The 16,605-nt window shown below is 42.2% G+C and overlaps 1 protein-coding gene across 2 annotated transcripts in view; it reads right to left on the bottom strand.

Annotated features, from left to right (window-relative positions):
• FMN2 (formin 2) overlaps positions 1-16,605 on the bottom strand; it is a gene marked incomplete at both ends in the record, with an annotated part of 296,940 nt that overhangs the window by 215,633 nt on the left and 64,702 nt on the right. For both annotated transcript variants that reach the window (XM_080698425.1, XM_080698424.1), the window contains one exon: positions 805-952. In XM_080698425.1, the coding sequence (XP_080554551.1) occupies positions 805-952 (148 nt within the window). The remainder of the gene's footprint in view (positions 1-804; positions 953-16,605) is intronic.

Raw genomic sequence — 16,605 nt, forward strand, 5'->3', positions numbered from 1 at the left:
CAGGTGTGGTGGCGCACGCTTGTAATCCCAGCGCTTGGAAGGCTGAGACAGGAGGATGGCACAGGTTCGAAGCCAGCCTCAGCTACTTAGTGAGGTTCTCAGCAACTTAGTGAGACCCTGTTTCCAAATAAAGTATAAAATAGGTCTGGGAGTATAGCCTGGAGGTAGAAAAGTCCCTGGATTCTACCCCCAGTACCACAAAAAAAAAAGAAAAAGAAAAAGAAAAAGAAAAAAGAAAAGAGTTTAAGATAATAACAGAACAGAGAAAGAAGAAAGCACACAAAAAATACATCTAAATATGGCACAACTTAAAATTTATTTAAAATTAAGATTTAATAAAATTGTATCCTGCATCGCCCAATAATCTCTGTAGGTAGATTACAAAAAATAAGAAAGGCAGAAAGAAGCAGTGAGTGAAGAGATCCAGAGGGAAGAGGCAAGGGACAACCGCCTTTGAAGGCAACAGACAGGATGTCCCTTAGGGCACCTTAGGCCAAACAGGCCATGGAGCATCAGCCTCTGGTGGTGGCTCCAACTAATGCCTGGAGACTGCAGTTCTCAGACCTCAGCATACACAGAATTCACTGAAGCCTCACAGTGTCTGCTCCCCAGAATTCTGACTCAATAGCCTTGACCAAGGCATAAGAATCTCCAGTGTCCCGTGCCTTCTAGTCACTGTCATTATGTTGCCTGCATGGAAATTATACTATAAAAACATGTACAAGGACAGACTCACTACCAAGTAAGCCTGCAAAGACATGCTAGGTTTCACACACTCAGAATGCCCGCTACCCCATGTCCTACCTGTCTCAGCAACCTTAGACCTGTCTTCTTCGTCGGGAGGTCTTGAAGGTGGCCACATGGATGGGACTCGTCTGGGAAACTGCCCTTCTGGGTAATCCAGCGAGTGTGTGGGTTGACTAACTGCAGCCCAGGTATAAAGTTGATCTTGCTAAAAGTATAAATGGGATAAAATCAATCATGAAAAGAAATGAGTCCTGGCAGACGTATTGTAAAATCATTTTAGGTAAATCACATGTATATATACACACACACATAAAACATTAAGACAACATTCTATACTATTAATAAAGATCCATAAGATACTGTTTATTCTTTCACATCTTCATTCCACTTCTTGACCAGATTGCCTTTCTCTTTTTGTTTGTTTAGTTTTGTTTTTTTGGTACTGGGGGTGGTACCCAGGGGCATTCTTCCTCCAAGCTATACTCCTAGCCCTATTTTTTATTTTTATTTTGAAACAAAGTCTTGCTAGTTGCCGAGGCTGTCCTTGAACCTGCAATCCTCCTGTCTTAGTTTCCCAAGTACTAGGATTATAAGTGTATGCCACCACACCCAGCTTTTGTACTCTTTCTTATAGTAAAATCTAAATCTCTTCCTTTGGAGGACTAGATACTATGTTAGCCAGCCAAGAATTACAAGATGATATACTCCACACACACACAAATGGACAACACCCTGAACTAGCTTTTCTTGGGGAGAGAGTACTAGGGATCAAACCTAGGGGTGCTCTATTAATGAACTACATCCCCAACTCACCTATTTTTGTTTGTTTTTTGTCTTTATTTTGAGGCACATAGAGTCTTGCTAAGTCACCCAGCTAGTCTCAAACTTGTGATCCTGCTGTCTCAGTCTTGCTGTCTCAGTCTTGAGATTCCAGGTATCCACCTATGCTTCCATCTTGAAATAGCATTGATATCCCTTTATCTTTTTTCTCTCTCTCATGTTGTTTGAGATAAAGTCTCGCTATATTTCCCAGGCTGGCCCAGATCCTAGGCTCAGGCAATCCTCCTGCCTTAGCCTCTCAAGTAGCTGGAATTACAAGCCCGAGCCACCACAATTGGAATGGCGTCCCCTTAAAAGTCCTTACTACACCGTGGGCAAGACAGAGGCCAGGCTGCACATGGGTTCCATAGGAACAATAATAGCTTCTTTGCCTTCAAAACAAAGGCCCGGGAAACTTTATCTTGAGTTCAGGTAGGAAAGTGTTTAGAACATAAACCATTAAAAAGTAAATGGCCTACCAAGGATAAAAGCATTAGTCAGGAATCTTCTGGCAAAGAAAGGCCTTGCCAGCTAGCAGAATCTGGGCAGAATGAAAAGGCTCGGAAGTACACCTACTACACAAGACAATCTGGATATCTGCTGAAGAAGGCTGCTTTGAGGCTGATACACACCTTGGAAAACTGCTCAGTAGGACTTCAGAGTAATGATGTGTTTATCATTTTAAGATTCTTATGCTCAGCCAGGTATGGTGGCACAGGCCTGTAATCTCAGTACCTAGAGGCTGAGACAGGAGGATGACAGGTTTTATACCAGTGTCAACTCCTCAGCAAGATTCTCAGCAATGTAGTAAGACCCTGTTTTAAAACAAAAAAATGAAAAGGCTGGGAGAATAGCTTGGGAGAGAATGCTCGTGAGTTCAATCCCTAGAAACCACCACACAACGAAGCTTCATGTGCTCAGTATGTAAGTGCCCTCTCTCCTCCTTGTGCCAGGCCCTCGCTCTGGTGTACCTTCCTCACACCGTTTGACCAACATCATGTAAAGCAAAGAGAAAACCCATGTAAGAGATAAAATGCAAACTTTAAACCAAAACAATACTGTAATTACTTATTTAAATTACTTATAGATGAATGTAATTTTATAAATACTGAAATTTACTAATTTATTACTTAGAGTAATATGATTTACTTATAAATTAATCAACATAAATAGTATATTTGTTGAAAGTAAGATACTGTGTCTTCATCAATTAGTTTATTTTTTTGTTTTTTTTTTTTTGGTTGTTGGTTGGTTTATTGGTTGGTTGGTTGGTTGGTTGGTTGGTTGTTTTGCAGTACTGGGGATGGAAGCCAGGGGCATTCTACCTCCAAGCTAAACCACCAGCCCTATTTTTTTATTCTTTATTTTGAAACAGGATCTCACTAAGTTGCAAAGGGCCTCGCTAAGTAGCTGAGGCTGTCTGTGAACCAGAATCCTCCTGTCTCAGCCTCCCAAACGCTGGGATTACAAGCATGCGCCACCATGCCCAGCTATCAGTTAGTTTAAATATTACATTTGTGGACAGTCATTGACTCTGAGAATTCAGGTCTCTTGCATCAGCCAGGATCCTGTCACATCAGCAAGGTCCTGTCACACCTGGTGAAACATTTCAGCCAGTCACACCCCATTCAGTTCTTCATATCTTGATTGACACCAGAGGTTTAACTATTTAGCATGCTGAATATCAGAATCAGCTTTGAGGGATGAAATAAAAATCATACCTGCCGGGCACACTTAGAATCCCCACACTTGGGAGGCAGAGACAGGAGGATCGCGCAGGTTCAAAGCCAGCCCTGTTTCCAAATTTTAAAAAAGTATAAAATAGGTCTGGGAGTGTAGCCCTGAGGTAGAACGGTTTCCAGGAACCCCAGTACCACCAAAATAAATAAATAAACAAACAAACAAACAAATAAGAATTATACCTAATTCCCAGGATGAATGTGAGACATGAGCTCTGCTGGAGAAACTGAAGAGATTCATTCTAAGTAGACTGGCTATAGCTTCAGAGAATATTCCCATTTTTAAAAAGGCAAGACTGACATCTAAGCCAGGGCCAACATCGAGATGAGACACACCGGCTTGAGAAAATGTCTTCCTGCCTGCTGACAACAACCAGGCACAGAACCCCGCCTCCTTCATATCTATCAGAGGAGCATTTGATAGAAGCTGTGGTCAAGCACACATCCAGGCAGCAATCTGGAAATGTTCTGACCTCTCAAGAGAGCTTAATATGACTCTTTTCATATTAATATCATATATTTACTAAGTGCCTCTGTGTCTGGAAGACTTCCATTTGAGGTTTGCTTTAATTAAAACCCAGTAAATTTTTACACCATTGTTATAGTTATATCATTTGATTGATTTTCCAATATAAAAATCAGCATTATGTTCCTTCTTATACATTGCTGGATTAAAATTTACAAATGTTTTGTTAAATAATGCTTTATTTATGTTCATTGGAGATACTATCTATAGTATTCTCAGGACTGTTTCTAGTTTGAATATCAGGAAATTTTGGTCTCATAAAATAAGCTATAAGATGTTTGTTTCCCCTCTTATTTTCTGAAAGAGCATAAAAATGACTAGTATTATTTCTTAAGATATTTGGTAGAATTCAAGCAATATAGCCATCTGGTCCCAGAGTTTTCTTTGTTTATATAATAAACTTTTTTACTGATGACCAATAAAAAATTTAGAAGGCAAACTAAATACTAAAAGATAATACATGTATGTGTACACACACACACACACACACACACACACACACACACACACACACACGCATCCATGTACAGATACAAAAAAAAAAAAATGTGTCCCAAGATGGTTCAAAAATTTGTCTGGCATGATGGCACATGCCCTTCATCTCAGTACTTGGGAGGCTGAAAAGAGAGGATCACAATGTAACAAGACTCTCAGAAACATAACAAAACTATGTTTCAAAACAAAATATAAAAATAGGACTAGGGATGTAGCTCAGAGGTAAAATGCCCCAGGGTTCAATCCCCAGCACCACAAGAGAAGAACAACAAAAATCATTATAAAATCTCAAGAGAGAGTGCAACATCTATACTGCCAGACTTGGGCTTTTATAAATTTTCAAATCATATCAGTAGGTATTGTTTATAACTAGAACTAAAAGCAGTAGGTGGTCATCAGGCCTGCTGCAGAGAGACCAGGATCTCCCTGGCTCTGTACTGAGTCTGCAGGATGAGTAGACAGGCTCTGATAGGCTTGTGAGTTAGAACAGAGTCCGTTTCATTTTGAAGATCCAACTAGCTTCTATCTCAGTACTTTCTGCTTCTTACATAGTTGGAACAAGCAGCAGCTGGCTCAGGGGTGGGTCAGGAAGACCACCGAAGCTCCAAACCCAAACAGGAGAGCAGTGGACCAGGCAGGCTAGGACCAGAGCTGCCACTGTGCTGTACACAGAGAAGATGGAGTAGAAATAAGGGCAGAGATGAAAGGAAAACACAGTCTGGTGGTACGTGGAAAAACTGAGAATACTAATTCACTCATAGAAAATTACTAACGGTCATCAATAAGGCACTAACATGATACTTTTTATTTCCAATGAGGCTAAAGCAACTCATTTTAAACCCTGGTATATTTGATGGAACACAGATATAAAGAAAAGTTTCATGAGGTACATTTAATAAACCACATAAAAGGTAGTCTTTGTAATTTTGTATTAGTTGGGCAAATAGACCACTTCTTAAATTTTGTTTCTGACCTTATAGTATCACAAGAATTCTTTCAGTAACTATATTTTGCACACAACATAAAATTCCAGAACTCGTGGAAACAAAATAAAGCAGTCTGGTTGGAAGAGAAATTATTTTGTAATTACTTCTGTCAAAATAATTTTTTTTTCTCAGAACTAGGGGATGAGCCCAGTACTTCACCACTGATCTACATCCATTTATTTATTTATTTATTATTTAATTTTGAGACAAAGTCTCACTAAGTTGCTCAGGCTGGCCTGGAACCCACTGCAATCCTCCTGTCCCAATCTCCCAAGTACAGGCAAGTGCCACCGTGTCCAAGCTTAATTCAGGTTTTAGAAGATATCCCATCTGAACTGAACAATGTTTACTCAGCCTATTGTTTCACCACTTAGAGGCTTTATAAGAACAAGGAGAAACCCAGGCAAGGTGGTGCTTGTCTATAATCCCAGTACTTGGGAGGCTGAGACAGAGGATCACAGGTTCAAGGACAGCCTCAGCAACACAGCCAGCTCTCAGCACTGTAGTTAGACCCTGTTTCAAAACAAAAAATAAAATAAAATAAAAATACTGGGGGTGTAGCACAGAGGTAGAATGTCCCTGGGTTTAATTCCCAGTAACATTGGGGGAAAAAAGCAAAAGAATATGGCATATAAGGGTTATAATAGGGGTCCAGAAGACCTAGAGGGCCTGGGTAGCACCTTAGGAGAACTTCTTAGCTTGGGTCAAACTGGGCATGAGGAAAGGAAGTGACATATGTGATTTTTTTTTCCAACACATTTGACCTATATTTAAAAATTCATTTCCAATCACTTTGACATCTGAATTGTTAGTTGACCTCTTTCTTTCTTCTTTCTTTCTCTCTCTTTCTTTCTTTTCTTTCTTTCTTTCTTTGTACTAGGGATTGAACCCAGAGGCATTCTACCTCCAAGCTACAATCCCAGCCAAATTTTTTATTCTCCATTTGGAACAGAATCTCACAAAGTTGTTGAGAGTCTCACAACTTGCTGAAGCTGTGCACTAACCTGTGATCCTCCTCTCTCAGCCCCCCTATTACTGAGATTATAGGCATGAGCCACCAAACCCAGCTTGGTTGACCTTTAGGAAAAGAAAATCACTCAGACCAGAATGTCTCTTTCCTAGTGAGACATTAGGGAGGAAGCAGATCTAACCAACCTCCTGTGGCATTGATAATAGATTATATAACATCAATAATATCCTGGACATCCCCCAGGGAGGTCAGCTGACTTATCCAAGGTCATAACAAATCCAAAAAACAGCAAGAGTTTCCTATATCTAACTAGGTATTTAGGCTTTCCTGAAGCACAAAGTGCTTATACTCTGAGGCCTGGAAAACTAATTTAAAAAAAAAAATCCCAGCTGAATTTAACTTGGATCCTGGTTCAATTAAATATTTAACATACCTTCTAGCATTATGCAGCCCAGCTGATTTTGTTGAGGAGGAAACTGGAGAGTACTAGGAATGGTGTGCTACCATTGAGCTATACCCCCAGCATTTTTTTAAACAAGGTCTCCCTAAGTTATCATGTGCATCAAACCTGCCATCCTCCTGCTTCAGTCTCTCAAGTCCTGAGATTATAGGTGTGTGCCACCACACCTGCCTTAAAAACTATTTTTATAAAATGAGAAAGGTTGTTATCTTGAGGCAATTCAAAGATAATTTGGAGTTAAAAATAATTTTAAACCCTAGTTCCTACTCTTAATCTTGAACAACAAGTTAATAGATCTTCCTGAACCTCAATTTTCCCTATGTAAAGTGGGGACATTAGAAGTTTTGCACATCATTGTTCCTCAAGTATGCATTCAATAAATAATACCAACCAGAGTTATCAATAGTCCTCAGAATCATTTACTAATTTCATACTAGATAACCCAGACATGAAATCTAGGATTTTTCTAATACTCCTGAAAAGAATGAAAATAAATCATATAGTGCAGAGTCATAATAAAAGCTATTATTTCTCAGTGACTAATATTTCAAGGAACGCATTAAACTGAATAACAATGACTAAGAAAGTACCATTTTAATGAAGCCACCCACACCCTCAGATTTCTTACTACACACACACACACACACACACACACACACACACACACACACACACTTACTTCAGTTCTTAGGAGGAAATTAATTATAAGAAACGTCTTGTTGCCAAATAAGCTAGGAAATGCTGCAGTTATTATTAACATTTCTAAAGCTTCAGAAGGTAGTCTTATACAGTATGGGTTACTATCACTGTAGAGAAACAGTAACTTGTCATATTAATGTAAGCTGCTAGCTAGACCTGTTGTTTTATAAAATTAACAGTTAAATGCTTTTTACCGTATAAAAGCATTTTCCCTAACTTTCACATTCTAGATTTCAGCAAATACAATTAAGAGTCAATTAACTTTAAAACTGAGTAACTGTGGTTCTGCCACTCGATCGAAAAATCTCAAAAACTCTTTTTTTCTAGATCTCATTTCCTTTCTCTTGTTCCTATGAGTGATTATCCCGTAATTAATGACGACATCTATGAACCAAAAGTTCATCTCAGAGCCTCAGTGATTCCACCAACCTGCAGATGCTCGCATTCCATCTCCTGGGTCAGGACACTTCTCTTTGCCTTTTCAAGAGACAGGTGCTGCCAGGCCTTTTCTACTCTCCTGAGGCCTTCCCATCACAAGAGGAAATTCTCTCTCCTATCTCCCCAGGGCCAACCAGGACCTCCAGCCTGCAGGCCTCAGCCTGATCTCACTCAGCTGTTGAGTATTTACAAAAGAAATAAAGATGAAAATCTCTCCTAGGAAGCAAGCTTGCCATCTCTCTTTCAGAGACTGCAACCAGCCTTTACTGCCTCCGGCACCATGAATGGAGGCAGGTCGCTTCCTCAGCGCAGTCTTCCAAGCCCTGCCTTTGTAATTGCAGCAAGAGCAATATGAATGAATCAGTAGGAAATTCTCTGCAGATACTTATGTCTTCTGAGCAGGCAATCAATACATTTTAAGTATCCTAAAATAAACTTTTTGTAAGTTGAGAATGGTTTGGAATTTTTAAATCCAATTTTTTATCTACCTCAACATTTCCCTCTACATGAGACTATTATGTGTATAAAATCCCAAGTTTTAGCCACTATTTTATGGTTTTGTTTCAGAGTTGTTGTATTTTGGTGGGGTTTTTTTGGTGGGAAAGGGTTCTGGGATTGAACTCAGAGACATTTTACTTCTAAGCTATAAACCCAGCTCTATTCTATTTTCTTATTTTGAAACAAAGTGTCACTAAATTTCTGATGGCCTTGCCAAGTTGCTATGGCTGGCCTTAAACCTGTGATCCTGTCTCAGACTCCCAATTACATTACAGGTGTGTACCACCACACTTGGCTTTTGGTATGATGCAGCTAACAAGTTCTTTAATGGTTAGACAAATTGTAAACCTTTCATCAAAAGTTTTGAGTATGAATTATTAAAAATTTTTACTTCTCTGTGCTGGAAACTAAGGGTTCAGAAGTACATGAAAACACTCTGCCTCTGTTACGGAGCAAACAGAGTATGAACAAGCCAGATGTGGTGGAACACACCTATAATTTCAGTACTTGGGAGGCTGAGACAGAAGGATCACAGGTTCAAGGCCAGCTTCAGCAACTTAGCTAGATCCTGTTTCAAAATCAAAAGCTCAGAGGTAGAAAGTTCCTGGATCTGATCTCCAATACCTATTCACCCCCAAAAGAAAAGAAATGGCTTGTTAGTCTAAGTAACAAGAAGAATGGATGAATTCCATTCATTTTCTATTTATTATGATCTCTATCATATATTCAAAAATATTTTGTATCTATGCAACTTAAAGAATAATAAATATTTGTCCTTTAGGTCACTTGAGAAAAATATTTTTTTTATTTTAGAACTTACTTTAATGGCTTAGGGTAGCAACTAAAATAAAAGTAAAATAAAATAAAACATAAATTCCAAACATCAAAAATAAAATCATCTCAGTGGAAAATAACAGTACAAATACAGGTGAACACAATGACAAATCAAAAAAATGCTAGAAATTACTGAGAAATTCCTACTGGATAAAGTATTATCCACTCAACCTCCCTGTTGGGGTCTGCACAACCGCCTGAACTTCCAATGAATCGGCAACATGTAGCGCCGAGTGGATATGGAGGGCGTAACTCCTCTCCTTGCCCCCGCTAACCCAATTTGGTAATGTTGAGCCTTATTGGCTCAAATAATGCTTCCGTGCTTGTGAACCCCTCATGCATTGGATAATGATTGGCCGCAAGTTATGTACTTTGCACATGCAAGAGTGACCTTTAGCTTGATAGGTTAGAATAGTTTCCTGTTGGAAATCCCCCTTGCAGTTTTTTTGCTTTAAATTGGGTTGCCTGAGAAAAATAAATGAGATCCTGCTTGACTCGACTCCCAGCTCCTTGTGTGCTTCTGTTCGGGCTGTCAACACTCACTTTCTTTCTCAGCCCCACCGCCGACAGGCTGGACCCGTCAGTCTGGGGCCCTGTGTGATGACTTCTTCTTCCTTGACGAGACGCTGACAGGCCAATCGGTCTTCGGGTGAGTGTCCCCTCATAAGATATGGGGAAGTCCTGTTCTAAACCTGACCCTGCCCTAGAATCCCTTCGACTCTTTCTCAAGAGCCGAGGACTTAATCTCACTGATAGCTAAGCCACCCAGGCCTGGGGGTACCTTTTAAAATCTGCCCCATGGCTCCCCGAAAATAATCTTTTTGATCGGGATACCTGGGATCAAGTTGAGGGGTTGGTTAGACAAGCCCAGACAGAACAAGGGGAGATCCCCCCACTGGGTGTTCTCCCCACCATCTCTGCACTTATAAGTTGTTTTCCCCCACGACCCCCGAAAATACTCGCTGACCGTGGCGCCAAGCCAGAGGAAAAAGGGGCCACCGAGCATACACCCTCCTCTAGTCCCGAAGCCTCTAAGAAACCTCCCAATCCCTCCCTTGATCCCTTTGGGGATGCTCCATGGCCCAGTAAGGGCTCCCCACAGCCCCTTTCCCCGGCCAATTCCTTCTTCATACCCTTGGCTCCGCCACTATATGCAGGCAAAGGGGGAGCCGGAGGAACTGTGGGCCTCTTTCCTGTCAATGTCAACCCAGGAGAAAACCGCCCTGCAGCCTGGAACCCCTGGGAACCACAAGACCTAAAAGAACTTAAAAAGGCTGTGGCAGAGAACGGGCCTAACTCACCTTGGGCAGACACCCTTACAGAAGGATTAGCCCACCAGCTGCTTGTCCATGCGACTGGAGAGACCTCACTAAGGCTGTGCTCCCTGAGGCTCTTTTTCTTAAGTGGACAGTGTATTTTCAGGAGGACTGTAGAATCCAGGGTGAACAGAATCAAGCTGCTCAGCCTGTTATACCTCTAAATTATGACATGCTCTCTGGTACAGGCGATCAGTTCACCACTGGCCTCCAACAGGCGGCCTTACTCCCCCCCTACCAAGACCAGGTACAGACAGCCGCTTTGACAGCGTGGAGGAAATTAGATGAAGCCCCTATCGCTGGGCTTCATAAAAAAAGCAAAGACACAAAAGTCAATTAATGAGACATCCTTAAGGCGATTTAATCCCACACTGACTTTAGTTTTATGTTTTCATGGGAAGCACCCTATGCTTGGCTCTTTTGGTCCAGATGGGAAAGCCCATTCATTGGATACACCTCTCCGTAGAAGGAGCACCCCGGGTATATTCCATGATTGATCAAGTAGCAGATTGCATTATTAAAGGAAGAGAAATAGCAAATCGGCTTTTTAGAATGGACCCTCAAGATATAATTATCCCCTACCAATTATCTGATTTCACCTGGTTACAAAAAATAAAAGAGTGGTAATAGCATTAGAGGGATTTTTGGGTAACGTTGATTGTCATTATGGTCCCTATAAGTGGATGAGCTCTTTTAGTAGCTTGGAGTGGAGGCCCCAAAAAATTTTTATCAAAGAGCCTAATCCAAATTTCCTGATGGTGTTTACAAATGGGGGGTATATGGGGGCAGCCATGGTTATATATCCTTCATTTGTCAATGGACAAGACCCACAGCCAATTCAAGCAATATCCCATCCAATAGAAGGCTCCCCCCCAGTTCAAAGAATTATTTGCAGTAGTATTAGTGTTAAATGCCATTCATGAACCCATCAATTTATTTTCAGATAGCCAATATGTGGCTAATCTGTTACCTTTATTGATGGAAGCCCATATTAAACTAAATTCCATTACCCCTCTAATGATTCAAACACAAACAATTTTAAAACAACAAATACATTCTATATTTTTACAACATTTACAAGGCCACCAAAATCTACTGGGCCTCCTCTCTGAAGGCAATCAAACTGCAGACCAATTAGCCTCCTCTATTTTCTCCGTAACAGAGGCCACCAAATTCCATCAACTTATGCCAATTGGAGGGGCTTAAAACATAAATACCCACAGGCATCGATAACTTATTTTTAAAAAATTGTGCGTGCCTGTCAATCCTGCCAACCCTTCCTTCAAATACCCCCCCTACAAGTCTCAGATAGCAACCCTCGAGGATTACACCCCAACAATCTTTGGCAAATTGATGTAACTCATTATTCCCCCTTTGGTAAATTAAAATACATTTTTGTATCAGTCGATACTTACTCCCAAAAATGCTGGGCCTCAGCACACGCAGGAAAAAAAAAAAACATGCTATTAGTCATATGCTACAATGTTTTGCCACCCTTGGGTTGCCCGACCAGATAAAAATGGATAACGGACCATGTTTTATTGGCAAGGTCTTTGCTGTTTTTCTCCAAACCTGGAATATCTCCCATACTATGGGCACTCCGTATAATCCTACAGGACAGGCCATTATAGAAAGATGTAATCATACCTTAAAGGTTGAATTACAAAAACAAAGGGGGGACTCATTACCCCCACATGATCAGCTTAGAATATTAAATTTTTTGAAATACAGCCCAGAACTTTCACCATTCCAGAAACACTGGTCATCCTCAATCACATATACATCTGTCTTGGTGAAATGGAAAGACCCACTCAAGGGCATATGGAGAGGGCCAGACCCATTGATTATGGCTGGAAGGGGATTTAGATGCATCTTCCCTCCAAACAAAATAAGAGTCCTGTGGGTTCCAGCAAGGAACATTAAATATCTTCTGCCATGCACTAATAATTGTGATTCCAGGGAAAAGGAGGTCCCTGAGATTAGCTTTCTCTTCTTAATTGCAAAAAGAGAGATACAAAATAGATGAAAATCCCCATCAGTCTGATCCTATTAGCACAAGTAAGTTATAGTATACAAGGATTTGGAGACCCAGGTAAGGCAAGAGAGATCCTTAATAAAAGGATGGGGTGGCCCTGTGATTGTGGAGGGGGTACCTTCCCAGTACTCCCAGTAGATGGACAGGCTATCCAGAGCAATCCATTTTACAATCCACCTTTAGACTCCCTTGCAGATGTAGTGTTAAAAAACCGGAAAGGATTAGACTTGTTAACAGCCAAAAAGGGAGGCATATGCTTGTTTTTACAGGAAAAAATGCTATTTTTATGCCAATAAATCAGGCTTAGTCCATTACAAGATAAAGCAACCCCAAGAAGACCTTAAAAAATGCTGGCAAGATCTACAAGACAACCCATTATGGACAAGCTTCAATGGGCTTTTACCTTATTTTTTCCCTCTATTGGGCCCCCTTGTGTCTCTCCTGATTGTTTGTACCCTGAGCCCCTGTATCCTCAATAGCTTAGTTCAGTTTGTAGGCAGTTAAAATACATCAAGTAGAGATCCAATATCAAAAGCTTACTGAGAGAGAGCCCAATCAGTATGACTGGCATTCTGACTATGGACATCCCTCCTCTGTGTGACGGGCCCCGCCCATCAGCCAGTAAGTCCGAGAGCTAAGATGGCGCTGAGCGGAAATCTTCCCCAGAGCACTTAGGTGGTAAACAGCTTTCAGGAAGTGACGACAAGAGCATGAGATACACGGGAACACCGCATGCCATAGGGCAACAGCCAATGGACTGGCTGTTGCCATGAGTTGTGCACGTGAACAGTCTGCTGATTGGCTGTTGGGCTCTATATAAGGGAAAGATCTCTGGGGGGAAGGGAGAGAGAAGAGAAGATTTACGGGAAGAAGATTTGCGGGAACTGTACAAGAACCTGGGGTAATAAAACTGCTTGAGGAAGATCGTGTAAGAGTCGTCACTGCGCGCGACAAGTGGTTGGCCCGTACGGGGACCTTCGCTTTGATCAGAACCTCGGCAGTCCAGGGCAGCCGGCTGGTAAGTACTCCTTGACTCCGAAAAGGGAGGAGGAGGCTCCGTTTACGGAGGGTTATTTTCCCCGATCAAAGGGGGCTCCATTAAGGAGGATATTTAGTAAATAAGGCTCGCGGATAAGCGAGGCTCGCGGAAAAGCGAGGAACAGCGCTGTATTTTCCCCGATCAAAGGGGGCTCCATTAAGGAGGATATTTTTTAGTGTAAGTAAGTTAGAGAATCGGGCTGGTCCTGATTCGACAAGATGGGAAATAGTCCATCTCACCCATTGCATAAAGCATTGAAAGCTTTGTTGAAAAGTAGAGGCCTAAAGCTTAGGGACAAGACAATACAAGATTTTCTCGAACAAATAGATAGGGTAGCGCCATGGTTTACAGTATCAGGGAATCTTTCTTTAGCAAGCTGGGATAAATTGGGAAGAGACGTAGAACGCGCCGAAGAACAAGGTATTGTCACAGGAGGGACTCGGCCGCTTTGTCGGCTGATTCGTGCCTGTTTGGAAGAAAGGCGCTTTAGAAAATTTGTGCAGGAGGGCCAGGCAGCTTTAGACGGTGTAAAAGAGGAACGTTCAACTTCCTCTAAAGTGGCCAGTGAGGAGGATTCAGAGTCAGAGGGGGAGGATGAATCTGAGGAGGAATTAGAGGCCATTTGTAAACAAGTGAAAGCTTTTGAACTGATTAAAGAGGAAATTTCGCCTCCTCCGTATAACCCTTCTGCGCCCGGAGCAGGAGAAGGTGTCTCTTTTAGTAGTCAGATGTGGAGAGATGCGGGAATTTTTCTAGCAAATCAAGCTTTCCCAGTTTTCCAGCTGCAGGAGGGGGGAAATCGTTATCATGAGCCTTTGGACTTTAAAACAGTTAAGCATCTCGCAGAGTCAGTTCGCACATATGGGTCGTCAGCTGCTTTCACTATAGCAATAATAGAGAGTTTACATCGCTATGCCATGACCCCAGGAGACTGGCAAAATTTAGTTAGGGCCACCTTAAATCCTGGCCAATATTTGGATTGGAAAGCTTATTATATAGAATATGCCACTGAACAAGCTGCACGTAATCGAGCAGCAGGAAATTCAGCCTGGGATATAGACATGCTGATGGGCCAAGGACGATTTGCTAATCAACAGCTTGGGTATCCACAACAGGTGTATGAACAAATCAACAGACTCGCTACCCAGGCCTGGAAGGCCCTCCCTAACAAAGGAGAGGTATCTGGTAACCTTACAAAGATTACTCAAGGATTGACTGAACCCTTTTCAGACTTCGTTGCCCGTCTAGTAGAGGCTGCGGGAAGAATTTTTGGGGATTCTGACGCGGCCATGCCGCTCATTAAACAATTGGTCTATGAGCAATGCACTAAAGAATGCAGACAGGCCATCACTCCTTACAAACATAAAGGCCTAGAGGTGTGGATGAAGGTGTGCAGGGAACTCGGAGGACCCTTAACCAATTCAGGACTTGCTGCAGCCATTATACAGGCCTCCGGACAACAAAGTAAGAATAGTACCAAAAATGGCAATTGTTTTTCCTGTGGAGCGACAGGACACTTAAAACGAGATTGTCCTAAGTGTAGGGCGTCCCAATCTTATCCTTCTCCTCCTGAGTATTGTCGTCGATGTAGAAAAGGAAGGCATCCTACTTTTGAGTGCCGTTCGGTTAAAGATATCGATGGCAACCCCTTGCCCTATACTGGAAAGCAATCATCAAATACTCAGACAAAAAACGGGAGGGCGGGCCCTCGTTCCCAGGGCCCACAAAAATATGGGAACCCTCAGGTGTATGGGGCCATGGAGACACAGCCACCTCAGTGGCCCAATTTACAGCCTCCGGAACAGTCCGGCGAGCCACTCCAGGTTCGGCAGGATTGGACCTCTGTGCCACCTCCAGGCTGGTATTAACGCCACAAATGGGGGTTCAAATTATTGAAACAGATTTTCAAGGTCCTCTGCCACCTAATTCTGTTGGCTTACTTTTTGGAAGGTCTTCCTCTACCATGAAAGGACTTGTAGTCCATCCGGGGGTTATAGATGAGGATTATACCGGTATTATCAAAGTGATGGTTTCAGCGCCCCGGGGTATCGTTGCCATTTCCCCTGGGGATAGAGTGGCACAGTTACTTTTGCTTCCCAGTCTACATGGTATGTTTCCTTCAGCAGAGGGACGACGCGGTATTGGTGGGTTCGGTTCTTCAGGAAATGAGTTAATATCTCTTGCCTTTGATATGGGAACTCGTCCCTTGATAACCTTGGACGTGGAAGGCAAGCAAATCCTAGGACTTTTAGATACTGGGGCAGATAAAAGTGTCATCGCCTGTAAAGATTGGTCATCTTCATGGCCCACTCAAAAGGCTACCGGAGAACTTAGAGGTTTGGGTTATGCTAAAACCCCTGACCTCAGTGCTAGGGCTTTACATTGGAAAGATCAGGAGGGACATAAGGGGCAGTTTGAACCCTATGTGCTGGAGCTGCCAGTTTCCCTCTGGGGAAGAGATTTATTAGTGGACATGGGATATTCCTTACAAAATACATCTTATTTCCCCCAAGCCCATAATATTCTCCTTCGCCAGGGCTACCACCCTTCCTACGGGCTGGGAAAACACCTCCAGGGACGTAAAAGCCCAATTCCTACTAAAGAAAAGAGTGGTCGCGAGGAACTGGGTTTTGTGCAGTAGCCACTGAGGAGGCAATTCCCATTACCTGGAAGACGGGAGATCCAGTATGGGTTCCTCAGTGGCCTCTCTCCCGTGAAAAGCTTGAAGTAACAAGGAAATTAGTACAAGAGCAATTACAGTTAGGCCATATCCGGCCATCCACCTCTCCTTGGAATACCCCGATTTTTGTGATAAAGAAAAAATCTGGAAAATGGAGGTTATTACACGACCTCCGAGCCATAAATAGCCAAATGCAGATTATGGGGCCAGTCCAACGAGGGCTTCCACTCCTCTCTGCTATTCCGAAGGAGTGGCCACTTATCAGCATAGATATAAAAGATTGTTTTTTCTCCATCCCTTTAAATCCTGCGGATACTCCTCGTT

This window comes from Muscardinus avellanarius (genome assembly GCF_963383645.1).
Source record: "Muscardinus avellanarius genome assembly, chromosome: 7".
Classification (NCBI taxonomy): Eukaryota; Metazoa; Chordata; class Mammalia; order Rodentia; family Gliridae; genus Muscardinus; species Muscardinus avellanarius.